Source organism: Miscanthus floridulus, chromosome 2 (genome assembly GCF_019320115.1).
Source record: "Miscanthus floridulus cultivar M001 chromosome 2, ASM1932011v1, whole genome shotgun sequence".
Taxonomy (NCBI): Eukaryota; Viridiplantae; Streptophyta; class Magnoliopsida; order Poales; family Poaceae; genus Miscanthus; species Miscanthus floridulus.
The window spans coordinates 181,737,427-181,764,041 of NC_089581.1; the positions used below are offsets into that span (position 1 = coordinate 181,737,427).

Below are 26,615 nucleotides of genomic sequence, written 5' to 3' on the forward strand. Positions count from 1 at the left end.
GCCTACCATTGAGGAGCGGGCCGTGCCGTGTCGGCCCACGTGCCTAGGGTAAGGCCCAGGCACGGCCTGTTCCTATGGGCCATGCCAGCCCGGGCCCACTCGCCGCTGGGCCGGGCCGTGCTTGGTCCGGGCAAAAAAAAAAAACAGGCCTTAGGCCGGGCCGACGAGCTCAGGCTGCATGGCCATATATAGGGTTTGGGCTGGAGCCACACAAGATACGTTAGCAGCTCGCCGATGGCGCCCGGGGCGCGTCGCTGTGCTGCTGTGGACTGGTGGAAGAGTGGGCGAGTGGCGGTATGGTACAGCTGCGGCGACAGCGGCAGGGGGGCGCCCGAGCTGGGGGGGTGGTGCCGGCAAAGCTGGCGTGGTCCGGGCCCCGGTACCTTTGTTGGGACCGTTGATTTGGATTTCTGATGCGTCAAAGCGCAACTGGACAAGCTGGGCGGGAGTACAGCTGTCCAAGGCATCGCCGTCTACCACTATTTTTGTGGGATTGTGGGCGAATAACAATACCATCTCATCTGGGGCACGGGGGCGATTTGTGTTGATTTATGTCTGACTGTCTGTGGTTTTTTATAGTCCGTGTAGAGCTAGAGTCAGAATCTAAACAAAAGATATATTGGTAGGGCGTATCTGAAGAATCGAGTTCTCTCGAGCTAGCAAGCACTATGCATTTCTCCTCTACTGAATACACCCATGCCATTACCCTAACCTATGATGAGATAGCCGGGTCAACAGGCACCAGGGGAGGAGGGTCTGAGTGGCTAAGCAATTGATTTGCTGGGCTTGAAAGACAAGGCTATTGGTGCTTTCTGCTAACTACCAGGTCATAATTGCCGGAATCCGCCCCAAGATAGGTAATCAAATGGCATAGTTTATGCGTGTACGGCAAACAAAATTTTCGAGTTCTTTTTGGTAGAATGAGCTTGCAAGTACAAGTCATTGCCAGGGACCCGAGATCTGAAAGCAGCAGCTGCAGCGTACTCTTTTTAAGAGATTGGTCTGTTCAATATCCAAATGATCAATTCAATGGAAGATGCTTTGCATTTCACACAGCACTTAGACTTCTTATTTTACAGGTATTTAAAAATTTACAAAACCTTATGGCATAAGACAACTTCGCTTACTTTCGAGTTATATAGCACTAACCCCATAGAAAGAGAGGAGAGGACAGCCGCACTTTGGGGTCATGTTTGGACTATAGGGATTTCACAAAAATCATATAGAAATTTAACAGAAATCAATTCAATTTAGCAGCGAAAACACAGGAATCGGGGAAATTTCCGGAAAACAGGGTCTTCCTGAAAAGGTCCCCTGATGGAAATACATAGATGGTAACAACTAGTCGCGCAAGACAGACTCTGCCAAGAAGTTTACTAGGAGCAGAAATCAAGGATGAGCTTCTCAAAGAAATTTGCTGCGGTAAATCTACCATAAACGGCAGTCTTTTTAGATCCAGTGGCAAGTCATAGTGGTACATAGGTTCTAAAGTTTGAAATACATTGACGTATTAACATAGCAGTATCTCGTAAGATACTCATGTGATACATAAATTCTATTCTACGCATAATATATCTCCATGCCAAGTATCTTGGATGACTGGCACAGGGGGCATAAGCTCAGCTTGCTCTCGCACTCCTTGCATAGACAAAGATGCCGACAAGGCAGCAAGAGCATGCATGCCTCACTTGATTTACAGACCCTGCAAGCCGTCAAATCCTTCTGTTGTCTGTTCTCCTTCGGCGTCAGTTGCAAATTGACAGCACCACCATTGCGACAGGACGCCGTGTCATCTACCTCACTATCGCCACAGCCTTCCTTGAAATCCTTGCTCTGATGAGCACATACCTGTTCCAAGTTGTACTTGAGTGCATTGATCATGCTCTCGTTGTACTTGGCCCTTTGCTGCCAAGCACCAACTTCTACTCCCAAATGCTTAATCTGGTCCTCTAGTTCAGAGTTCCTTTTGTTGATGGTCTCCACTTCCGCCTCTTTATCCCGTATTTTTCTGAGTATCTTGTCCTCAACTGAGGCCAGTGCCTCAAATTGCTTTGCCTGAACTTTCTCCAGTATAGATTGCCTCAGCCGTTCACTCTGAAAATTAAAGAACGTTAGAAGTAGAACTCTAAAACAAGTATCAAACAAAGAATGTCAAGCTTATTTTTTAACAGTAATAATCACCCAGGTAAGGTTTGACATGAGATCTAGACATCTGCATAAGCAGTGCTTTCCTAGACGCAAAATGCTAGTCGGTAGGTAACCCTTCGTTTAGCGTTTAGTCAATGTGGACGATAAATTAGATGGTTTAAACAATTTGCACTTTAGTAATAAATATGCATAAAAAAACTATAATTCCATATAGTAAATTTTTTAAATGTGGCTTGAGACATGCACACAGTTACATAATAAGACATCGACATTAGACAGGATAATGACATAGATAGTACACATGTAGTTCTCACTAGTTAATGGTTAGGTGTCATTACACAATAACATTACATTAGACATTAAGTTCTAACAAGAATCAAATATATCAAATAGTTTTAACGAGTCAGTTCTCTATCACCAAGACAGTCATTTAGACGCTTCAAACGTTTAAATCACATTTAAACACACTGTTTAAACTGTTTTTAATGCTTTGACCATTTAAAGATTTTTTGTTTAATTCACCGTTTAAAGCATAAACTACACGTATACCCACAGTTTAGTGTCTAGTGTGTAGAGGGCGGTTTAAACAAGTTTAAGTGAACGCTGCACATAAGTGTTCAACCCAAACAAACTGATACAGAATCCTATTTAGCAACAAACCTTAGTGCTACGACCTAAAGTAACCTCAGTGCTATGACCTAAAATACCTTACTGGGGACCAAACTGCAAGAATTAAGAAATAAAGCAGTGCATAACTAATTCATCAAGGCTTAAAAATCTTGCATTGCTTCCTAAAAGCAAGATAGTTCAGGCATCCAGTACTCTAGGCATTGATAGCCAAGTTCGGACTTTGGATAGAACAATTAACCAAATACTGTATCAAAAGGTAGAACTAAATAATAAAACTGGAATGCTGCAAATGAGAATAGAATGTTGAAGTGACATATATTGGCATCTGTAATACTTGCTCCTCTGCCAGTGTATCTCATTTCTTTCAAAGTTTCACAAAGTCCTCTCCTACTCTAGTTCCTTTGAAGGATTTGGAAAACTTTCAAAATAACAACATCATTCTCAGAATGTAGAAAGCATAAGAATATGTCACTGAGGCCCTGTTTGGATGTTCATTTTTTTTTGGAGTTTTAGATCAATACCGTGGTTTTTTAAAATACCCAGGTATCTGAAAGAAAGAAGGTGTTTGGATGTAAATAATTTGGAGTTTTACAAACTACAGTATTAACAAAACCGCAGTTTTTTTGAAGTCCACAAAACTCCGTCCCAGACCTCTTTATTTTTGACGGAGGTTCTGCGCGCGCGACGGGCGTCCACCGCGTGTGTCTCATTTTCACTTCGCGCCCTTTTTCTTTCCATGCGCACAGTCCTTTTGTTTCCATGTTTCCCTTTCTTCGAACCAGGGAACAAATCGCCCACGCTTCCATGGCAAGTGGAGACAAGGACGGCATGACTAGTAGGAATAGAAATAATTGTGATCCGTGGATAACCTTGCATGGCAGTTGCAGTTAAGCCAGATGCATGCATTAAGGATCAAGTTTGACTACTCATAGTATCATTATTTTTAAATAATAGATTTCTCTTGCTGTATAAAGAGCAGATGCTCTTATATTTGTACGTCGCCGGCAGCCGGACCATTTGAAATTGCCGGCAACAATACTACAACAGCCAAACACATTACGCGTCATAGTTTTTTTCTAAAACAGAGAAAAACTCTAGTTTCTAAATACTATGGTATTACATGGCTGTGGTCTTTAAAACTGTGGTTTCTAGATACTATAGTTTTATAATACTGCAACATCCAAACAGGGCCTGAGTGTGTTTTACTGGTCTGCCTACTGGCCTGAGAAACTCTATTGCCACATACAGACGCGTGTGCTCTGAGTGCATTGCTACGAGATGTAAAGTTTGACGCCTCAACTGAAGTACATGCAACCAAGCTTCCCAACTTTCCTGGTTTCCACACTATTGCCCATACCCTCTTTTTATTTATCCCCTCCCCTTCAATTATTGAACTCTATGCTGTGGTTTTAAAGTAAAATCAACACATGTATTTCCACCATAAAGCATTTTTTCCATTGCTAAGTACCTACTTCAAATGAAACCATCATGACCAATTGTGCAAACTTTTTAAAAAATAGTTCACACCAGCCAATGTACAAGTACATGAACACACCTCCATCTCCAGAAGTCCAGATCTGCTCAAAGACTAAGTATTCTACCATCAATGAGGATTCATTAGATTTTTAAATCATGTTGCATACACCAGTTCATTTGGCCCATCCATGCCTAATGCATTCAGCGTCAGCATTACAGGCAAAGGACAGTAACATGAGAAATAAAACTGGGATTGGCTTTATACTCATCCTTTAGCCATCAGTCTAAGCACTAGGGAGGCTACAAGGTTATCTCTAATATTAAAATATGGACAGCTAGATCACTAATCACAAGCATTCACAACTAATGCTTGCAATAACATATGAAATCCTCAACGAAATGCACAAACAATCATGATATAGCATTGGCTTGCTTGTTTCAATGGTGAAGGCTGATGACCAAATCCCCACAAGCTATCATCCAAAAGTGAAGCCCATGCAACACCATTGTACTAATAACTTTTTTTTTGCCGAAAAAACAGATTTTTTTTTTCATACCAAGCAGGATTCAAACATATAACTTCCATTAAGTCAGGAAAATCATGTCTCCCCAGGGGCATGCGCATCCATACACCACTGAAGCTGCATCAGGATGCATGGACAGATCCAGTGGGCTATCCGGGCATGGCCCAGCATACCCTAAGAAAGCGCAGCAGGCCCATCTATCACTTGGTACAAAAAACATCTACCGCACGCTCAGCCGCTCGTCTCCTCCGCTCAACACAGCGCTATGTCCCCTCCACTGCCCGCAACGCTGGAAGCGAAGGCCGAGTGGGCGACCCAGAGCTTCCGCCCATCGCCGGCCACCGCCAGAATCAAAGTGCCTCCTGCCAGTGAGGATCCTCTGCCCGCCCTTTGTAAATCCCCCACAAGCCTCCTCTCCAAACTCCAGTCCCTAACTTTTCTCCTCACCAAATCCAGTTGAAGCGCAATCGGAGGTGGTGGATTGACTGGAGACCGGTGCACTTCTCCACACCAAATCCTGCTGGCAGCATCACCGCAGCAGCCCCTGTGCGGCTGCCCCAAGTCCCCAACTTGGCAACTCCCCAACATATATGCAAACCCTAGCCCCTAGGTGACAGTAGATGACTAGATATCTAGATGTAGATATATTTATACACATTTCGAACCATTAGTATGTTGTTTGAACTATTTTATTGTAATCGATGAAGTTAATTTAACTGTTCAATTTGAGATTTATTGTGTTATTTAGTACTTGTATGCCAAATTGCACAGCAATTTTAAGATTGATTATCGAATCGCTAAATGTATTTTATCAAGTTGCATGTGAAAATTTTGGTGCGGCATACCCCATGGAAAAATTCTGGGTCTGCCCCTGTCAGGATGTGTACTAGCAGTAGCATGAATCTCATTGCATCCTCAGTGGTGCAGATTAGGGGTGCGTGCAACTCAACAAGCAAGTAATCTGTACTCAAGAAAATCATTGGAAACAATTCACTTGGAGGTAGTTCAGCTAGAAATAAGTGCCATCAAGTAATATGGAGTTTATACAGTGTCTACTTAGATAAAATTAACATTTCAGGAGGAAATCCAGAGATATAGTAAGGGGGAGATCATGGAGAATTTGGGCACCAAATTGTACAATAGTTTCTCTACTTATGTCCTGGAGGTCTTGGTTCAAATCAGCCTCCTTGTTAAAAAAAATTGAGGGTAAGTCTGCCTAGAAATTTCCCTCCTCCAGTCCCACAATATGTGGGAGGTTTTAGAACTGGGTACAGCCTCTCCTTTTTTAACTGCTGTTCCTCAATCATAAAAGGGGTGGCAGGGTTGTCGCCACAGCAACCACATTCATAACATTTGTCATCCTTCTTAAAACGAATAGAAAAAAGACCTTTCAATATGAAGATGTTAAACACTATCGGGAAGAATTGCAACCCACAAGGTTAATATCATTTACAACAATGACTTCTTCTGAAACCTGAACACCAAGAAGTCACACACCAAAATGACAACTCAGGAGCAAAATCATAGTCGGACACATCATTAGGTCATTAGGGAAATTGGTGAAGATACGCTACAATGGCCTCATGTTACGTTATATATATAACTCATTAATTGATCAATTATCCTATGATCATGTAACTGCAATCTGTAATCTACTATACCTAAATAGGAGACCCCCACTAGCATATTTCGTTCCTCGGACTTAGAAGAGACACGGGCGCACCGACTCCCAGCAACTGATGCATGAGGAAACCACTCCCACTCCCAGCAATTGATGCATCAGGAGCTGCCAGGCAATTGAGCGGTCGACTGATGATGGTATTTATATTCCTTCATGCATCTGTTGGTCGCAATTCACATGGCCTGAGCCATTCATCTCCCCTTTCCAAGGTTTCCTTTTCATGTCTCAATTACTTTGCTTTACTAAGGATGAATCGTAAATAAATTATCTGATGGATGGAAGAAGTAATTTTTATTTGTTTGGTTTGATATGCATGATCCAGATGCAGATGGCGGTGAACTTCTTCAACTCAGTGATGGGGTTTGGCGCGATGACCCTATACAGAGCGCTGGCGCAGAAAGCCATGTCACGGCACTTCCGGTGCCTCAAGGATACCATCGTGTCGCAGCTGCAAAACATGGGCGAGCTGCTGGGCGAGAAGGGTGCCGGCAGCCTGGCACCATCTCAGGGCTCACCAAGGGTGAGATCCCACAGCTGCGCGTCATCAACCAAAGCCTCCGATAGCAGCACGCCTTCCACCGCATGGGCATGATGGAGCAGGAGGCCTGGCACCCCCAGCGCAGCCTCCCCGAGCTTTCTGTCAACATCCTCAGCTCTCCCTGAACACTTCCTCCACCCGTGCATCTGTTGGTCGCAATTCACATGGAGCGCGTGCAAGCTGAACGGGATTTTCATCGTCATTGTGGCCTGTGCGCAAGTGGGCATCCTCGGCGTGAAACTAGTAATTGCATCGACAGTTCTGCAGGCCATGGTGGAAGTGCATGGTGAGCTGGAGGTGGTGCGGTGCAGATGCGGCAGTGCCATGTCGGCTGGGAGCTGGTGTGTGGTTATGCTGGTGCCTGGGCCAGAGCGCGGCTATGGCACATGCGGGAGATGAGGTCCTAGGGCCAGAGAAGTGGCTGGTGCTGAGATTCAGTGCCTGAAGGCTCATCTGCAGGGTTGATCCGATCGTGTGGAGCATGATGACGAATGACAATGGCATGCAGGCAAGTAGCATCATTTCCATCTGCATTAGCGTGTTCATTTGGGCAGACATGACTGCTGAGTGCTGACATGCAGCTTTGTTTAACATCTTTTGATGCCACTTACTAATTAGTACTTTTGAGGCATAAGTGCAACTGTGGTTTATGCATTGACGATACTTTTCCAATTAATTTTTGCCCTCAAACATTCTTTAAACAATCAACATTTTTTTGTCCTACCAGTTTAGACGATTGCACAACTATATTACAAAATGATTTTCTACCACAAATCCCTTTATTTCTAACTCCATGAATTCTCATCCTAAAAAGTCTATAAAATTCTTGCAGCAATGTGCGGCTATGATGTAGTTAGATATGAACTAAGAAACCCAACGCACATGAAAGATGTCTTGCACTAATAAAAATTTTATTTATGCATCAATAATAATACAACCATATCAAGCATAAGGCCTAAAAATACATAATGGCACAGATAAGACTTTGTTTTGTAGTTATTAGGTAAATACAAATATCTTGCACTTTTGGTCATGGATCACGGAGGGTCCCTACACCTGTGCAACATACGTGAAGAATATCCAGATTCATTTCTACTGAGAATCATCCTATATATATATTTTCTCTTCTTAATGAAATGACACAAACTGCGTTGTTCTGGGTGGGGGGGGGGGGGGGGGGGGGGGGGGGGGGGGGATGCTCCTTTTGCACTTCAGTTTCCTGATGTGTTACTGTCTTATACTTGAAACTGCAAAATCTACCCCAGCATGCTTCATTCATAGATATTAGTGTTATCAAATTGCACTCCTATTCTGCTGGCATCAAGTTTAACCTGATATTAATTGTGACGCTGAACAAAGACTAAATACCAAAACATGGAAATGAGCGAGAAGGGAACCTGGATGCTAAATCAGACATAAAAGAGGAAATGATGTCAAAGCTCGATCTAGAGACTATCTATGTGCTCCCTTGGCAACCTTACCAAATACTATCTATGTACACCCAGATTAGTGAACACGGCATGCAAACACTAGGCCTTCGATAAGTTCCCAAAACAGTTACATGACTAGATTGAGGACGCCCACACAAAGCACACAGCACACAGCACACAGTTGCACACCGGCACTGCAATGCATCAACAATTACGTTTGTTAGCAAGAAAGATGAGCGGGTCACCTGAGCTTTAATGAAGCGGTCCATATCAGCGTCAAGCCGCTGGACCTCGCGTGAGATGTCATCGTCCAGCATAGGCAGCAGGAGCAGCGGTGAATCGCCGGAGGAGTTCCCAGCCCCGCCACTGCCGTGGCGCCGGTCCTCCAGAGACAGCGCCAGCCCCGTCGACACTGCCGAGCCCGTTTGCAGAAAATCGATGGATGACATCTGGGAGTTTTCCCCAAGCAGTTCCTGCTCCCTCGGCTGCCTCCACCCGAGCCCCGCAGCTGCCGTCAGCCCCATCGCATCCACCACTGCCCAGAACAGAGCGAAACTCCTCCGAAATCAGCGCCAATTTAAGCGGAATTCCAAGAAGCGGAGAGAGGATTCGCGGAGAAAACTCACGCGGTGCCTGCGCGGGCTGCTCCGGGAAGGCAGGCGGCGGGTTGAAGAAGGTGAGGGGCGCTGGGATCTGGCCATCCACAGGCACCGGTAGCGCGTTCCTGCCCAGAATTACGGCATCCGAAGAGGAAATTCAGCGCAATTCTCACCTTAAACAGCAATTCTCGAGAGAACGGGTGCAAATAAAATTGAGGTCGAGCATTCACCTGAAGGAAGGAAGCACCGGCTGCTGCTGATGCGGCGGCGGCGCCTGCTGCGGGTGTGGCTGCTGGAGATGGTGGTGAGAGAAGAACGACATGGCGAGGTGAGGAGGAAGGAGATGGCGAGGTGAGGGGAAAGGGCCGGGGGAGAAGGGGGGAGGGACCGAGGGAGCAGAGACGAGAGACGACGAAATGGGCCTTCAGGAGTTGGGGGTGGCAAATGGAAAAGAGAGAGAGAGAGAGAGAGAGGAAGAATTAGGAATACAGAGTTAGGCATTACATAACTTATTAGATCTGTGACTGACATGCTGGGCCATGTTTAGTGACCCCACAGGTCAGTAGGAAATAGTCGTCTCTGACTATGCACTAGGTACTACATGGGTGGTTTACTGATTTTTGCTAACACCCCTGTACTTTCGTCAAAATACATATGACAAATGAGATACTTCCAAGATTTTGCCTATTTATTTCGCAATATTTGTCCCCAAATCCCCAATACAGCTCTTTTGTTTGCCAAATGGAGCCCACACGTAGACGCTCACGTGTAAGTGTACGTATGTAACCATGCCTAATCCTATAAGGAAATAAATGGTTAAATTTTACGATTGACAAAGTCATCAATAACATCTCATTGCCTATTACTGGGACAACAATTAGCCCTAAGCTTTTAAGTATGAGCATCATGTTGAATCCAAGATTCGAACATGAGTAGTTAAGGAGATGGCATACGGGCATCCACAATGTAGCAAAAAGCTAAACTTAAGCAATAATTTTGAACTAAAAGCTAACCATATATATTGAATATATATAATCACAACGAGAAACAAAAAAGAAACCTCAGGTACATTTCAGCCATAAGAAGGAAAGGAATAGTTGATCCCTCAACGCGTAATGAAACGCTCCACGAGCGAGGGCCTCTCCTGCCCGTCTGCGTATGGCCGCCTCGCACGTGTCTGCCAGGGACCGGCTAGTGCCGGTGCTGCTGTGCATGCGGGCGGCCTTACCCGGTTGCGGCCCAGGCACGCCCGTGCTAACCGAGGCTGTCAACCGCTTAGCCATAGGGCCCACTAGTCGGCGCCGAAAAATCACTGCGCACACGTGGGTCCTTCTCTTGCTGCCTCCGCCGGTCGCTCTCCATGCGCTCCACCTCCCTCGGCCCTCGCAGACTCCGACCGAGATCCCGGCCGGCGGCTGCCGCCACCTTCCTTTCTCCACGCCGCCGCGTCCTCCGCTTCTCCCCCTTCTTTCACCGGGCTCCCTCTCCTCCAGCTCCTCGTGCCAAGCCCGCGGTTGCCGTAATCCACATCGGCGGCGCTGCCACTGCGCCTTCATCCGCCTTCGCCTCCGAACCTTGCTTTCTCTCCCACCCGCTCTCTATCCTTCTCCTAGATCTGGGAGGCGGGGCTACGCTCGAACACGGGACGGAGGCAGGCACGGCCGGGGGCAGAGCCAGGGTGGCGGCAGCGACGACCCAAGGCGGCCAGGCACTAGGGGGAAAAAGGGTTGCCCGAGAGTTGTCTGAAAAGTGGTTGATTTTTGTCAGGCCGGGCAAGTTTGAAGAAGGTACGTTTGGTTGGAATAGACTAATAAAGATATAATACCATCTTTAAAACATACATAATATTATTTGTATTATTCGTATCAAGATAAACTATTTGTATTAGTCTTTTCCTAAGCTCGTAATATTATTTACAATAATTATTTTTTTCTATATTAATTAGAGGGAGCACGAGAGATTGAAGGAAATAATTGTTTTGCTAGTTTGTCAAGTCCGCAAAACCATGCCTTGATTATGAAAAAAAAAGACGATGAAACCATGTGATTAGCAGGCCACACGTACTTCCGTTAGCCCAGGCAAGTGTGCTCGACCCAGGCGCTCGATATCGTCTGCCTGGTTGGGGAATCTGTTGCCTGGAGCAGGCAAGGTTCCAGGCTGCAACCAAATGGTACACAGGCAAGGACCAGGCAGCTGTCCATCCAGGCAATTGGAGCCCAGGCTTAGAACCAAAGCCTAGGTACGTACCCAACGCTCGCCTTTGATTTGGTTCGGTTACCTTGCTTCACCCATCTTTGCAAATCTTAGGGTCAAACAGTTGCACGGCCTGCTCTACAGAGCTGGACCGAAGCAAATCCAAGAATTCCACCTCGCTACGTGAGGCACCGCATCACGAACAGGTGCTTCTCTTTCATTTTGTTCATGCACACCACCTGTTTGGTCTTTTGCTTCCCTTGACCAACCAATAGACTGGTTCCTACTAAATTTTATTGTATTCATTGGCAGTGAGGCATTTTCCGGACGCATTGCTTGGTGCTAGCTGGCTGGAGTGTTGGTCACACACTGCTGCACCACGCTATCATCGCCTTGCATGACACTACCAAGGTGATACACTGTCGGTCACAGTAATTAAGCAAATAACCATGTCCATTGGTATTGGTATTGTGACAGTAGTCCACTAGCCAACCAGTATGCAATTCTTTTATCCCTTGTTTGATGAAACTTAGATATGCTTATTACGACCGCAACTATATTATTACTTTGCTGATTTTGATGTGTGCATTTACCGATCAGGAGCTTTGTTCTATATGCTTCTTTATACTTTACAACCCTTGCATATTTGACTGCACTGCAGCTTAGACTTCAAAGTGACAGGGTCCAACCATGTTATTCCAGATGTGCTATGTACTGATATGATACTCACAGGTGGCAACGATGCAGGGTGATGTATAGCCTGTCATTAAAGTCACATCCCAAATACCTTGCGAATATAGGCTGATGATCATAGATTCATAGGTGCAGAGTATGATCATAGGCTAAGCTGTCCAGAATTATTCTTGCTTCCTTTAGTTCTGTCCTTTGCTTTGATTATTTCAGTGTTATTAGCCAACTCAACTATGCAAGTTCTGTTAATGGCAATCTCCTTCCTGCTGGAGCAGCACATTTAAGTGATAATCCTAAGATAGTTCTGTACATGCCCAATCCAGTATGCAAGTTCTGTGATGACAGTGTCCTTTTTCAGATTTACAGGTTTGTTTACTTCTGATGCTCTATGGATTACACCATACATATGGTCTATGGCTTTGTTTGGCCAGTATTAATCTATAATTGTTTTATCCATCATATTTTTAAAGAACCTGAACTTGATGGTTGGCTGCGATGTGCAGCACATGATTACAGGCACAATCTGCACAATCTTTCTACCCACGATGGAGGTGGATTAGTACTGACGTGATAAACGCCATGGATGCAAGCTGATTCTTGTGCATGTAAGTTTGATTTAGGCATTCTCAAATTCAATATGTGGTGCCTTTGCTCTAGATACATATTAGTACAATCTTCCATTTCCTCTAGCTTAGGCTTCGAACTCTGAAATTCTGAATGTTGCTCTCAGGCTCTTGAACTCTGAACATGTTGTCTAAGGCTCTGAAACTAAAGATTTGTAAGAATGAAGAAACAACTGTATTCTGTGCTAGAAAGCCAATTGTGCTATGTGCTTCCAAGTTAACTTTACATTATGTCATTTCACCTCAAAAGAAAAGAAAACATCCATGCTGTTCAATTCAAAGCTTCTTTGTTCTGTGTCTAGCTCAGTGCTTCAGATATCTGTACCTTCACTCTTAATGTTTGATAAGATATTTTTCTCTTTGATTGTCAGAATCAATGCTGCTAATGTTTTCAGATGTGACCTTTCAAGTTGCTATAATTATTGACGAACGGATGATTTACAATAATATGTAAATTGTTTGTTCCTGTTAGATTATGTCGACACCAGTCAAAGATGAGTTTGTTTATTATCCTTTCATAGTGAAAAGATAGTTACAAATTGTTTCTTCATTGTACCAAAATTAGTTGATTGTTTATTTATATTATACTTGAAATGTCAATCTACTTTTATGTTGAATTAGACTATCTTGCACCGATTACTGCATTGTTCCACTGATGTTCACGGAATCAGTGTAACTAAAACACTATTGAAGTAGTGTGATTCTAGCCGTATTTGCGCCGTTGTAGTTGCACTTGTGTGTGTGAACCCCCGGTTGCCGAGTTAATATTGCCTGCGTTCTTTCTCCTTCATCTCTGGTTCCACAGCCTAAAATGTCATATCATGCGTTTGTACACTGTAATTGCACGTTAAGTGTGCTTTTATTAGGGCTGTGAAATATCCGCTTCATCTGGCACCAAAGGATTTCGAGCCTCTAGGCCATCATCCAACTATGAGCGAACAGACTCAACAAGGTCAGCAGCTTGACATGCTCATGGAGTCACATTGCAGTTGTTTCAAAAAAAAAAGTCACTTTGCAAGCACCTCATCCTTCCAAGCACTGACACCGCTTGCTTCCATCACAGCAATCACCGTTTCACTTCACGTCCGCGCGCGTAATGTCCTAGTTATTTTTTCCCAATGCATAGAACAGTTGGTGTTAGCGCCACAATCAGAAGGGTCACCGAAGCCATTGACGTTGCCACCAAGGAACGGAACAGTAGGACTGCTATCTGGGTTTCCGATCATTTCGGTTACCGCCAATATTTCAGGAGGAAATAGTCGTTGTCCATGGATCCTTCTAGTTGGGGAGAGCCTTTTATTACACCTAGACCAGAAATGAGGCAACATGACACCCTATTCTCGATATTTGAGGGCTTGGAAGATCGGCAGGCACTGGCATCGTTGCTTTCAACTTTAACCTTGTATAAAGCGTCTAACTGATTGATAAAGAAGCATTGCGCTTGTCAAAAGAGTTCAATGCTCACTAGACGCATAAACGGAACTAGATAAGATAGAGTACCACCACCTCAACGTTGATGACACAACCATTGTCGACAATATAGGCCTCAGATACCCTCCTGAGCTATAACTTGAGCTATAACTAGCCCCACAAGAAGGGGTAAACCAGGCTGACTAGCTAAGTCGAATCTAACCCGGAATGCCTCACCAACTTAGTAGACAACGCATAGGTGAAACATACGTAGAATCTGACTTCATTTGTTGTAGTGGAGTAAGAAACCAACTTGTAAACCAATCAACGCTCTATATGTAACCCTACCTCCTAGACACCCTGATCGGCACCGTAGCCCATAGTGACACCCAATAGACGTTAGTTGTGATCCCCTACTCGCAGTCGAGACCAACATAAGGCACATAAGCATCACAAAACACCCACAATACGTTGGACATAGAGTACCCCATACTTTGGTATAAATCTTTTTCTCGTGTGTTACCCCTCTGATCTATTACACATGATACATCGATTACTAGTAGAGTAGGGGCCATCGCGCATAGATTCATCTAGATGGATCAGATGGGTTTCTTCACCAACACCTTCCACTACGTTGATTGGCATGTCACGGTGTCCTCAACGTCTTGTGGAGTCTCTCAACATCCCACAACAGCACTCAGTAGCCCATGATAGCCCGTTGCGACCTGCTATGGCACTCGACGGCCGGCTAAGACCCATTATGACCTTCATTGGCCCACGACATCACTTGGCATCACATAATGGCACGTGGCGACACGCGATGGGCCATTGCAGCACTCGGCAACCCATGATGACACATAGCGTGACTCAGCATCTTGTGCCAACATTTAGCAGCCCATCATCCCGCTGCGACACGCAGCATCCCACGACAACCCACAACGTCTTGTCGCATCACTAGGGGCTTATCGAATTGAGGATCAGCACTGCAACATCACTATCAACGCATGGAATGTTGAACAACTACATCGATTCTATACTTGAATTGTATTTTGATATATCTACAATCATGAATAACTTTACTTTCCCGACTCGATTTCTTTAAACATGGGATACAAAGTACCCTGTTATGTTGCACCTACGAACATTTTAGGTAACTTGGCCTTCCACTGCCTCACTCGACCCACGGCGTGACTTGGTGTCCCACGTGAAAGGGCTATAACGTCTAATTAGGCCACTTAAAAACTAAGGCCAAAAACACTTATGAAAACCTATGTAAGTTACATTTAAATGTGCATTATGTTTTTTAAGTGTTGCTATCTCTAACACAAAAGAGTTTTGCACCCTAGGATCCAATTCTATCAACTAACTTAACAAGCTAAACTAGGAAGGTAAAGCACATACTAATGAATGCAAAGGGCAAATGCAAAATGTAAATGAGTTAAGAATGCAGACTCCCACTCGACAGTGTTTTGCCTAAGGTATAGGGAAGCTCACGTTTTCCTCTAGTACTCGTTGGAGCCTCTAGCAAGGGCCAAATTCTCAGTTGGGCAACTGAAAGGTCCTTGTTTGATTTTGGTAATTGAGTGAAATACATAGGTGATTAGTCCACAGGCACATATGTGTGACAATACATGCCATGGAGGTGAAATGGCTTGAATTTGTTGCAAGGCTTACACATATGATGAAGGAGCTCATTGTATATGAGACATGTGTGTGGGGGGGGTACGACCCTGGATACTCACGGTAGACCACATGGGCTGTGCCCCCAGGGGTAGCCCAGCTCACAAGACGAAGCCTTGCGGGGCACGACTGTCGACAAAATATGGTCGGCAGTCTACCTAGGGGTATGCCCAAGGTAGTAGATTATCGGCAGACAGATGCGCAAGCCACAAACAAGACGGTAACGCAAGACAGACACGAGGTTTTATCCAGGTTCGGCCGCCAAGAAGGCGTAATACCTACGTCCTGCGTTTGATTGGTATTACTATATGTCAATGAGAGATGTTTTTAGAGGGATCCCCTGTCTGCCTTATATAGTCCGGGGGGCAGGGTTACAGATCTGGAAACTAATCCTAGTCAGTTACAATTGCCATATGTGGCTAGATAAGGATTCCTATTCTAACCGACCAGGATCCTGCTTGATCGCCAAATCCGTCTTGACTTCTTGCGCGGGACTCCAACCAGGTTGGCTGGGCCGCACGTCGTCTTTTGGATGGACCGAACCCATCGATCCGGGCTGGCCTAAGCTTAGCCGTAAGGGTATAGGGGTTAATACCCCCACAGCTAGTCCTCGAGCACCATGCATTATGCTGCGACATGCCATTTCGACCTTCTCCAACAAGTTATGGCCGAGTCCTTGACATCTTTCAACCACCGTCATCGCCGGAGAAATAGGTTGTCCGAAGAATGTATGGTGCTCTTAAGAAAAAAGAAAAAGATTTCCGTCCCGGGAAGTGTGCCCACTTGTATTTCTGAAAAGAAATGTAAGTACATCTTGAAGCGTAGCATCTTTGATCATCAGAGGCGTAGTGGTCGAAAAACAAACACATTCACCGCAAGGTAAAGTGTGCCCACTTAGTCCCCGAGCCTGGTAGTAGGTGAAGTAGGCACGTGGTTCCAGGGTCTAAAAAGAATTCCCAGTTAAGTTGAGAACCCAATCGTCGTACAGGCGATACGAGATGCACCGGCAGGTGCATCGTACCGATGTAGTCCCCGAGCTTGCTGAAAGGCGAAGTATGAGCCTTGTAGCAAGGTCTAAATAAATATCTCTCAACTATATGTGAGTACAAATCACATGTAGCCGAGGAGAACGATTCTTCGATCATTTGTCGGTATAGCCCCCGAGCACATCAGTTGTCGGAGCAGTCCCCGAGCACGATAGTGGTCGGAGTAGTTCCCGAGCTCGTTAGTGGTCGGAGCAGTCCCTGAGCACTTCAGTGGTCTAGGCGGTCCACGAGCACGGCAGTGGTCTGGGCAGTCCTCGAGCATAGCAGTGGTCTAGGCAGTCCCCGAGCACGGCAGTGGTCTGGGCAGTCCCCGAGCACGGCAGTGGTCTGGGCGGTCCACGAGCACGGCAGTGGTCTGGGTAGTCCCCGAGCACTTTAGTGATCTGGGCAGTCCCAGAGCATGGCAGTGGTCTAGGCGGTCCCAGAGCATTGTAAGAATCTGATCCATCCTTGAGCATGAAACAGGCATCGAAAACTCGAATGCCATTAATGTATTTATTCGGTTTATTTATTTATCTCTATTCTCTGCCAAGTCCAGTCTGACACGCCTGGTCAAAAAAGCAAATGGGTATAGTACGTCATCCTGTATTCTTACTCTTTTCTGGCAAACAGTCGCTTGGCACCTATATGAAGGTGCGTCAGTGTGGGCCCTCTTACACTATCAACGAAGAGGCGTGTACACTGGTAACAAAGGAGCGCATTTATTGGCATAGATTTCGAGGTTGTGTGAACAACCGTCCATGGCGCGTGCGCACGACTCCCAATAATCTCGGGCAAACGAAACAACGGGGCTCTTTGTTTTATATAATGTAGATCTGGTAAGTTACTCACACCGTTCTCCATTGTCATTCGCCGCCGCAACCTTCTTCTTCCTCCTGCTGAACCCTAGTCCTTCGAAAATCATCGCAAATCCCCTCGCCACCGCATCCACCCCCTTAGTAAGGACAGACTAATGGCGAAGAGAGACGCCCAGAAGAAAGGCGGGGTCATGGCGAAGGAATGGTGGAAGTCGTGAAGCAATGAGCAGACCATCGAGGACCTCGTCGCCATGGGAGTGCTCCATAACAAGGCACTCGCGGGATGGCGTGCGCCGGAAGGAGAAAGCTTCCCCGATCCACAACCAGGTGAGATTGTGGTTTTCGAAGACTTCTTCAAATGGGGTTTCGGGATTCCAGTGCACCCTTTCCTTCAGGGTCTCTGCTTGTATTACGAGATTGGGATTTGCAATCTGCATCCCAACTCGATTCGTCTTATCTCCACCTTCATCCATCTCTGCGAGTCTTATGGTGGCTTCTAGCCCTATTTCGATCTCTTTTGCCACCTGTTCTATCTTCGGAAGAAGGGGAGTGGTGGCTCGAAGATAGCCGAAGGCATCTACCTGAATCTACACGACGGCATGAAAGCACAATACTTGCACTGCCCCTGGAACACCTCGCTGGATGAGTGGTACAAGAAGTGGTTCTACATTCATGAAGAGCCGAACACCATCACCCTGTGCGACGTTGGGCTGATTCCAGAGAAGAAGAATAGCTGGACAGAGAAGCCCAAGAACCTGGAGCAGATCGCCGAACTGCTCGGGATGATCCTGTGGGGAAAACTAGATGGCCCAAGTGTGGTCGGGAACTTCATCAGCCGAAGGATCCAGCCTTGCCAGAAGAGGGTTCATCCAGGCTTCGAGTACCAGGGGAGCACCGATCCAACAAGGACCAGGAAGGAGCCGCTCGACAAGATGGAAATCAAGGCCAGTATTGGGGAGCTATTCAACCTGGCCGATCCCAATTACGTCCGGCTGAATGACATCGAGCACGCCTTCAAGCTGGCTCAACCTCCCCCAAAGGTAAATGATGCCTCATTTTAACTGTAGAGTCGTGTTGTGACCAGAAATTGACTATTGTCCCTGCTTTGTGCCTCAGTGTAATGGTCGTGACCGGGCAACAGTGTTTGTGTCGCCTCCCCCCGGTGTAGATTGGCCGCAAGCTGCCGGCCTAGCCGCCCAGACCAGCGCTAGGACCGACGATGTCCACTGGGTGGCACTCGAGACTGTGGAGGACGCATCGACCAGAGCCGCTGGCAAGCGTCCGGCGGCCAGCAAACGACGCCAAGCCATCTTCCCCCTGTCGGACGATGAAGCAGAGGATGCGGACATCTTTCGGCTCATCCCTCGAAAGAGGAGAAGACAAATGGGGTTGTTGGAGCAGGGAGGCTCCTCTATGCTAGGAGTGGTCGCATCACCGACCACTGCGACACAGAGGACAAGAGAGGGAAACGTCGAGCATCAAACCCTGACGCCTGTACCGGAGGTGGAAAGAGACCCAGTGGAAACTGCCGAGCACGCGGAGCAGGGGCGATCGAGGAGACGCTCCTTCACCACATCATTCCGCAATCGAAGATGTAAGTATCTATATCTTTGATGTAAGCTTGTAATTTGCATTGGATACTACTATCTTCTGAACTTGTGTCTGATACATTAGGTTGGCGTCCACCAAGAACCCCGACCAGATGGCTGGGTGCGGCACAACTTTGCCAGCAATGGCGGGACAAACTACCCAGCAGCCAGCCGTGGAGGAGCCTGTAGTAGGAACTCCGCCGGGACCTCAGCAGGCGGATGACCAGACGTCAGTCCTCGAGCGGCTAGTCGAGAAGACAGCCGAGCAGAGTACAAGTGCTCCGAGCACAAACCCTGCTGAGGCGGATACCTCAGCACCAAGGGAACCAGATCTAGCCGAGGAGCAGCAGCCAGAAGTGGCACAGAGCATTCTTGCTGACACGATGGCTCATGGAAAAGCCCTAGTGGTCGTGGAGTCTACAGACGCCAGACCAGCGCCGCCTCCCGAACAGGAGGCTAAAGAGGAAGAAGTAGAAGAGGTCCTGAGCCGTCCCCAAGATAGGCGACAGCACGTATATGTGTCGCGCTATCGGAACGACGAATGGGTTATGCACGAAGAAATCCTAGAGGTCGAAGAGACCTTAAGAGTCGAACGGGCGGCCAAGCGTCTAGTGACAGAAGTCTAGGTATGTTTGGCTTGAATCCTTGACCCTCTTATGTAGTCAAACTATCTGACTTAGCTTGTCTGTATGAAGGACTTGATGAAAACCACAAAATACCGAAAGAGGTGCTTCGACTAGATTGAAGGGATCACGGCGACTAATAAAGAACTAGCGGCCAAAGTGGAATGCTTGCGGCGCCAACTTGAAGCCGCCGACCAGGAGAGGACAGAGCGAGAAACACAGAACCAAAACCTGGTCGGCCAGCTCAATAACAAAGAGCTGGAGATAACAAGTAAATTTTCATCTTATCATAGCAAGTGCAGGACTTGTGTTGTTGTATTCTTAGCAATAACGGCTGTAATGTAGGTTTAGAAGCTGAAGTGACCCGCCTCTAAGGGGAAAATAGCCGTGTGACCACAGAGTGTGGTCGCCTGAAGGAGGACAACGTGAAGCTAGCGCGCAGCCAGTCTCAACTCCAAGACCACACCAACAAAATGAAGGAGGAACTAAAAAGTAAGTATTCCAGATCACCTTTCTCATTCTGTTGCCCACCTTGCCTTGCCGTGTTATCACATTTGATGTCTTGTACTGTGTTCAGTTTTGAAAGTCAATGCCAAGAAGCACCTAGAGGCCGTGATCAAAGAGCGCGACGACTGGAAAGCACGGTGCCTCAAGGCCACGGAGGAGCGGGACACGTGGAAGAACCGGTGCCAAGAAGTGGCAACTGGCATTGTGCCCATCCTCGACCTTATCGACCCAGTGCTCACAGAGGAAGAGCCGAGGATGCCCCAGCTCGGACTGGTCGAGAGATGCAGACAAGCATGGGGATGGTTCCAAGAGTTCGTGAAGGAGGCTGGTGAGTACACGGGTGCCCATGTACTAAGCATGGTGCGTGCCCACTACCCCCTGATCGATCTCAAGCGCCTGGAGGCTGGGTACCTGAAGGAGGTAGACCCAGACAAGGCAGAGGAGCTTCGGATGGCCCAGCTAGACTTGTCATCAAAGATAATTGACGATATTAACCTATGTGGAGGTGGGACAGCACCTGTACAGGATACACCATCGACGAGCCAGCTGGAAATGCCATTAGCTGCAAGCCAACCAACGAAGCCTGCGGTCTCAACCAGCTAGGCACCGGCGGGGCCATCCCCTTTAGCTCGACTAGCATAAGAGTCCCCGAGACTCAAGTAGGGTATCAGAAGCGGCGAGCAGTAAGTGCCATGTGCCCCAACCAGCCAATGTAATAGGCTTAGAGCTGTAGAAGGAGGACATAGTTGTGTTATTGTGAACTTGAGCCTCTTCAGGCAAGCTTGTAATAACGTAACTGTATATTATTATAAGCTTGTTTGCTTTGTATAAAGCGTATTTAAGCTTGATACTTTATGTTGGCGTAACTAAGTAAGAACATATTAACGTTCTATTTAGTTGTACCATCGTTCTCGACACATCATCCTGAAAAGTTTGTACGGCCCTAGTTTTCCATGTGGTCGGAGTGTGAGGTCTGGTGACCTATGCACATGTAGACGTAGACAAGTTAAACTAACGGGGACCTGCCGATCACCCGTAACGTAGAGAGCAGATCCCATGCACGTATTGGGAGGAACTAGAGACAGGGCCTGCTCCGAAAACCGTAGAAGGAGTGGTGGTCGGCTTTTACTGGCTAAGTTAGAATAACCATAAAACTCGAAGTGACACATTAGAGTGCTCGGAGAAATCATATTTGCTTTATTGAATTAAATCGAAAATATAAGAGGATTACATATCTCAGTAGTTAAGCATAGAAACGTCTGAGCTTGTCGATGTGCCACGAGTTTGGTACGTCCATACCGTCCAGGTGAGCTAACCTGTAAGACGTTGGTCGTGTGACTTCCTTGATCATGAAGGGTCCCTCCCATGGAGTTGTGAGTTTGTGTACACCAGCCTGGTTCGTCTTCCACTTCAGGACCAAGTCCCCGATCATGAAGAACCGTTCTTTAACATTCTTGTTGTAGTACCTGCACAAAACAGCAAGGTATTTGGCCGTACGTACACAAGAATCGAGCCTTTTCTCTTCTGCGCTGTTGACTTCTAGCTCCCGTACTTCATTGACCTTGCCCTCATCGAAGTTCTCTACCTGTGCTGATCTGAAAGCTATATCTAGTGGGAGGACTGCCTCAGTGCCGTAAACCATAAAGTATGGTGAGACGCCAGTGTTACGGCTGGGCTGAGTTCGGAGGCCCCAGACCATGGCTGGTAACTCCTTGAGCCATCTTCCGGGAGCTTTGTCGTTTTCTCTGTACATCCTCTTCTTTAGTGCGTCCAAGATCATGCCATTTGCCCACTCGACTTGTCCATTAGCTCTAGGGTGCGCCACCGAGACGTATTTTACTACTATGCTCCTTTCATCGCAGAAGTCCCAAAAAGCGTTCCCAATGAACTGAGTACCCAGATCAGTAATGATGCTGTTGGGTACGCCAAAATGGTGGATGACCTGGTCGAGGAACATGGTAGCCTTTTCTGAGGATGCCTGTACCAGAGGCATGTATTCTATCCACTTAGAAAATTTGTCAATCAGCACGAAGACACATGTAAATTTCCCAGGGACCGGTTTGAAAGGCCCGATCATATCTAGTCCCTAGCATGTGAAGGGCCAAGAGGCTAGAATCATCTAGATCTCATGTGCTAGTACATGGATTCTCTTGGCAAAGAACTAACAACCCTCACAGTGGCGGACTAGCTTCTCTGCGTCGGCTACTGCTGACGGCCAATAGAATCCTACTCGGAAAGCCTTACCGACCAGTGTTCTTGAGGCCGCGTGGTTGCCACAGGAGCCAGAGTGGATTTGGTCCAAGAGATGCTCGCCTTCCTCCTGGGTTATACACTTCATCAAGATTTCCTCCTTTGCGTTTTTGCGCCATAACTTGCCATCGACGAGCAGATACTGTTTACTACGACGCATCAGGCGCTCGTTTTCTGTCCGATCAGTATGACCGCTGCCATCTGTTAAGTACTTGATGAAAGGTGTTCTCCAGTCTGGCTCATGAGTGGTCGGAGGTGACTCAGTTGTGCTCGGCGTCGGAACCGTAGCCACTAATTGCTTGTCTGGAGCTTGGTCAACCACGAAATCTTCGTCATCAGTGGAAGGCGTGAGCAGGTCCTGGACGAATACGCCATGTGGGATCTTGGCTCGGGATGATCTTAACTTTGACAGCGCATCCACTGGTTGGTTCTTGTCTCGGACCACATGTATGTACTCGATGCCATAGAACCTACCCTCCAGCTTTCTTATCGATTTGTAGTATGCATCCATCTTTTTGCTGGTCATGTCCCAGTCCTTGTTGAGTTGGTTGATGACCAGAGCCGAGTCTCTGTAGATGTAGAGACGTTTAACACCAAGCTCAGCCACGATGCGCAAACCATGAAGGCATGCTTCATATTCGGCAGCATTATTAGATGCCGGGAAATAAATCCTGAGGACGTACCGGAGCTGCTCCTTGGATGGTGACACGAAAAGAACTCCTGCTCCCGCACCATCAATGTTGAGAGAGCCGTCGAAGTACATCGTCCAATATTCGTCAGATCCCGGGGAGGCAGGCATGCTTAAGTCTATCCGCTCGACGACGAAATCGACGAGTGCCTGAGACTTGATTGTAGTACGGCTTGCAAATTCCAAGGAAAAGGGGTATAGCTCCATTGCCCATTTGACGATGCACCCGTTCGCATCCTTATTGCGGATGATGTCCCCCAAAGGGTACTCGGTCATGACCACCACATGATATCCGTCGAAGTAATGTCTCAACTTTTGGGATGTTATCAGTATGGCGTAGAGCAGTTTCTGAATCTATGGGTACCTGGTCTTAGATTCATTGAGTACCTCACTAACGAAATAAATTGGCCGCTGTACCTTATAGGCGTGGCCCGGCTCATCGCGCTCGACCACCATGGTAGTGGAGACCACCCGATTGGCTGCTGCAATGTAAAGTAGGAGGGTTTCATCTTCTCTAGGAGCAGTGAGGACTAGAGGTGATGTAAGGTAATGTTTTAGCTGCATGAAGGCAACGTCTGCTTCTTCCGACCACTCAAACTTCTCAGATGCTTTAAGCAGTTTGAAAAACGGTAGCCCTTTTTCTCCTAATCTTGATATGAAACGGCTTAGAGCGGCCATGCATCCGGTAAGCTTTTGGACATCCTTCACCTTTTTGGGGGGCTTCATGTCTAAGACAGCTTTGACTTTCTCTGGATTAGGTCGTATGCCGTCGTAACTGACGACGTTGCCTAGCAATATACCAGAAGGAACACCAAAGATGCACTTCTTTGGGTTTAACTTCCATTGGAATGTATTGAGGGCCACGAAGGTACGTTTTAGGTTGTCAACAAGGGTATGTGCTTCCTTAGTTTTGACAACTACATCATCCACATAGGCCTCTACTAGGTCATCTTTTATCTCATTTGCGAGGTAGGTCTGAATGGCGCGTTGGTATGTAGCCCCGGCGTTCTTGAGCCCAAACGACATAGTCATGTAGTAGTAGGCGCCGAAAGGCGTGATGAAAGACGTCTTGATCTGATCGTCCTTTTTGAGAGCGATCTGGTGATAACCAGAGTAGCAATCGAGAAAAGAAAGCAGCTTGCAACCAGTGGTTGAATCTATGACCTCGTCTATGCGAGGTATGCCGAAGGGGTCCTTAGGGCAGTGTTTGTTGAGATCAGTGTAATCAACGCACATTCTCCATTCATTATTCTTTTTGCGTACAAGAACCGGGTTGGCTAACCACTCCGGATGATATACTTCTTTAATAAATCCGGCTACCAAAAGCTGTGTAACTTCTACCCTAATCGCCTCCTTTTTGTCGTGAGCGAACCATCGTAGCTTCTGCTTGATTGGTTTGGCCTTGCTGTTGACATTTAAGGAGTGCTCGATCAAGTTCTAAGGTACACCGGGCATGTCGGCAGGTTTCCATGCGAACACATCCACGTTGCTCCTCAAGAACCCGATGAGCGCATCTTCCTATTTGGGATCTAGGTTGGCCCCGATAAGGGCCGTTTTGCTGGAATCGCCATCGACCAGCTGGATCACCTTGTGTTCCTTTGACTTGATGTTCTTGCATGGAGTCTCGAGGTCTGGGATCTCCAGGTGGTCGGCTGAGGCCTTCTTAGCGTCGAGCACGGTCTCGGCCATGCGAATAGAGAGGTCATGGGCCTTTGCTATTTTGAAGCTGTCGTCCTCGTAGGTGTAAGCTGCGTATACGTTGCCCTTAAGGGTTAGGACTCCTTTCTCGATAGGCATCTTGAGTACCAGATACCTGTAATGAGGTATGGCCATGAACTTGGTGAGCGACGGTCGACCGAGAATAGCATGGTAGGTGCCGTCGAAGTCGGCGACCACGAAATTGATGTAGTCGATGCGAAAGTGGTCCAGAGTCCCAAATTGCACAGGTAGCGTGATCTGCCTGAGAGGTGTAGAGCTCTGTCCGGGGAGAACGCCCTAGAACTGTGCCTTGTACGGCTTCAGGTCCGCCTGGGCTATTTTGAGGGCGGGCAGGCTGTTCCTGAACAATATATCGATGGAGCTGCCGTCGTCGATAAGTACCCTATCGAACTGAACCTTGTTGATACAAGGATCGAGGACCAAGGGAAAATGCCCTGGCTCAGGTATGGTGGCCCATTGGTCCTTCCTGCTGAAGTAGATTTCACGGTGAGACCACGGAGGGAGCCGCGGATCGGTGAGAAGGTTGTCGGTGTTTGCCTTGTTCAAGCAAGTGCGGGCGAGCAGCTTGCGTTCTTGTTTGATCTCAATGGACACCTTGCCGCCAATGATGGTGTGCACACGATCAGTTGGCTTGACGTATTTATGACAAGGGTCTGCATCGTCGTCGTTGTTATCCTCGTTGTGCTGTTCCCCTGCATCGTTAGGCTTATCGGACGTATCCGGAACCTGTTGACGCATGTAGATAGTTTTGAGGATGCGGCAATTCTCCATGGTATGGTTTGACTTAGGATGGAGCTGGCAGGGCCCCTTCAATGCTTTGGCGTAGTCATCTTCGTAGTTACGACGTTCGCCCCCCTTTTTAACGGTATTGACCTCGCCGTCATCTTCCCGAGCACGCTTGCTCCTGTAATCGTCATGGCAGTTACGCCGCTGATTACATTGGTCACGGTGGTCGTGGGAGTCGTTGCACTGGTTGCGGTGGTCAAAATTGTCGTTCCGACCATGACTGCCGCGGTAATCGTCGTGGTGTGGGGGGTGATCGGAACGTGGAACCCTTGCTGCTTCTTCAACAATTATCTTTTTAGCGTCGTCGGCATCCGCATATTTCTTGGCGGTGGCCAGGAGCGCTGTGACTGATTCAGGTCTCTTTCGGAGGAGCTTGTCCCTTAGGGCGTCGTGGAAGCGGAGGCCGGTGACGAAAGCCTCGATTGCCTTGTTGTCGAAGATTGATGGGACCTTGATGCGCATCTCCGAGAAACGCCGAACATACTCGCGTAGTGGTTCGTCTTTCCGATCTTGGATCTATTGCAGATCGTACTTGTTGCCGGGTTGTTCACAAGTAGCAATGAAATTGTCGATGAAGGCTTGCTTGAGCTCCTACCAAGAATCAAAATAGTTTGCCGACAAGCTAACCAGCCATTGGTGACCTGCATGACCAACAGCGACTGGAAAGTAGTTAGACATGATGTGCTCATCAGCCATGGCTGATCGGCACGTAGTTTCATAGAGCATGACCCATAACTCAGGGTTTTCCTTACCATCGTACTTCTGGAGTTTCTTGAGCTTGAAATTCTTGGGCCATATGACTTGGCGAAGGTATGGAGTAAACTACTTTAGACCCGGCAGGCCGTGGGCAGTGTCATATTTCATACGGCGATAGCTTTCATGAGATGCACGATCGTTGGCTCTCTGGTTTATGCGAGCGCGTAGGTCACGTACACCGAGGTAATGGCGGAGATTGTTATTGCCATCGCGGCGATCTCGATTGCCATCT

At 47.1% G+C, this 26,615-nt stretch overlaps 1 protein-coding gene and 1 long non-coding RNA gene across 5 annotated transcripts; one reads left to right on the plus strand and one right to left on the minus strand.

Moving 5' to 3' along the window:
- Window positions 1-1,398: 1,398 nt before the first annotated feature.
- Window positions 1,399-9,456, minus strand: LOC136535956 (probable BOI-related E3 ubiquitin-protein ligase 3). Its single transcript, XM_066528407.1, has 4 exons — window positions 9,257-9,456; window positions 9,054-9,151; window positions 8,673-8,962; window positions 1,399-2,094 (listed from the first exon to the last, which is right to left on the minus strand). Exons 1-4 carry the CDS (start codon window positions 9,346-9,348, stop codon window positions 1,561-1,563), a joined length of 1,014 nt encoding a protein of 337 aa, XP_066384504.1. The 5' UTR covers window positions 9,349-9,456; the 3' UTR covers window positions 1,399-1,560.
- A 657-nt stretch (window positions 9,457-10,113) lies between these two features.
- Window positions 10,114-13,072, plus strand: LOC136540902 (uncharacterized). Of its 4 annotated transcripts, none has more exons than XR_010780040.1 (4): window positions 10,114-10,813; window positions 10,972-11,265; window positions 11,334-11,425; window positions 11,532-13,071. It is a non-coding gene; the product is annotated as an uncharacterized lncRNA (long non-coding RNA). The 4 variants fall into 4 exon arrangements; XR_010780041.1 differs by having other exon boundaries at window positions 10,120-10,813; window positions 11,080-11,265; window positions 11,532-13,070; XR_010780042.1 differs by lacking the exon at window positions 10,114-10,813 and having other exon boundaries at window positions 10,832-11,265; window positions 11,532-12,514; window positions 12,640-13,072.
- The last annotated feature ends 13,543 nt before the right edge of the window (window positions 13,073-26,615 follow it).

Bases quoted from the DNA above. Each gene is read 5' to 3' on its own strand.
- LOC136535956 (XM_066528407.1), bottom strand. From the start codon at position 9,348: ATGTCGTTCTTCTCTCACCACCATCTCCAGCAGCCACACCCGCAGCAG. The intron at 9,152-9,256 runs GTGAATGCTCGA...AATTCTGGGCAG, and splicing joins CCGGTGCTTCCTTCCTTCAG to GAACGCGCTACCGGTGCCTG. The intron at 8,963-9,053 runs GTGAGTTTTCTC...TGTTCTGGGCAG, and splicing joins GCAGCCCGCGCAGGCACCGC to TGGTGGATGCGATGGGGCTG.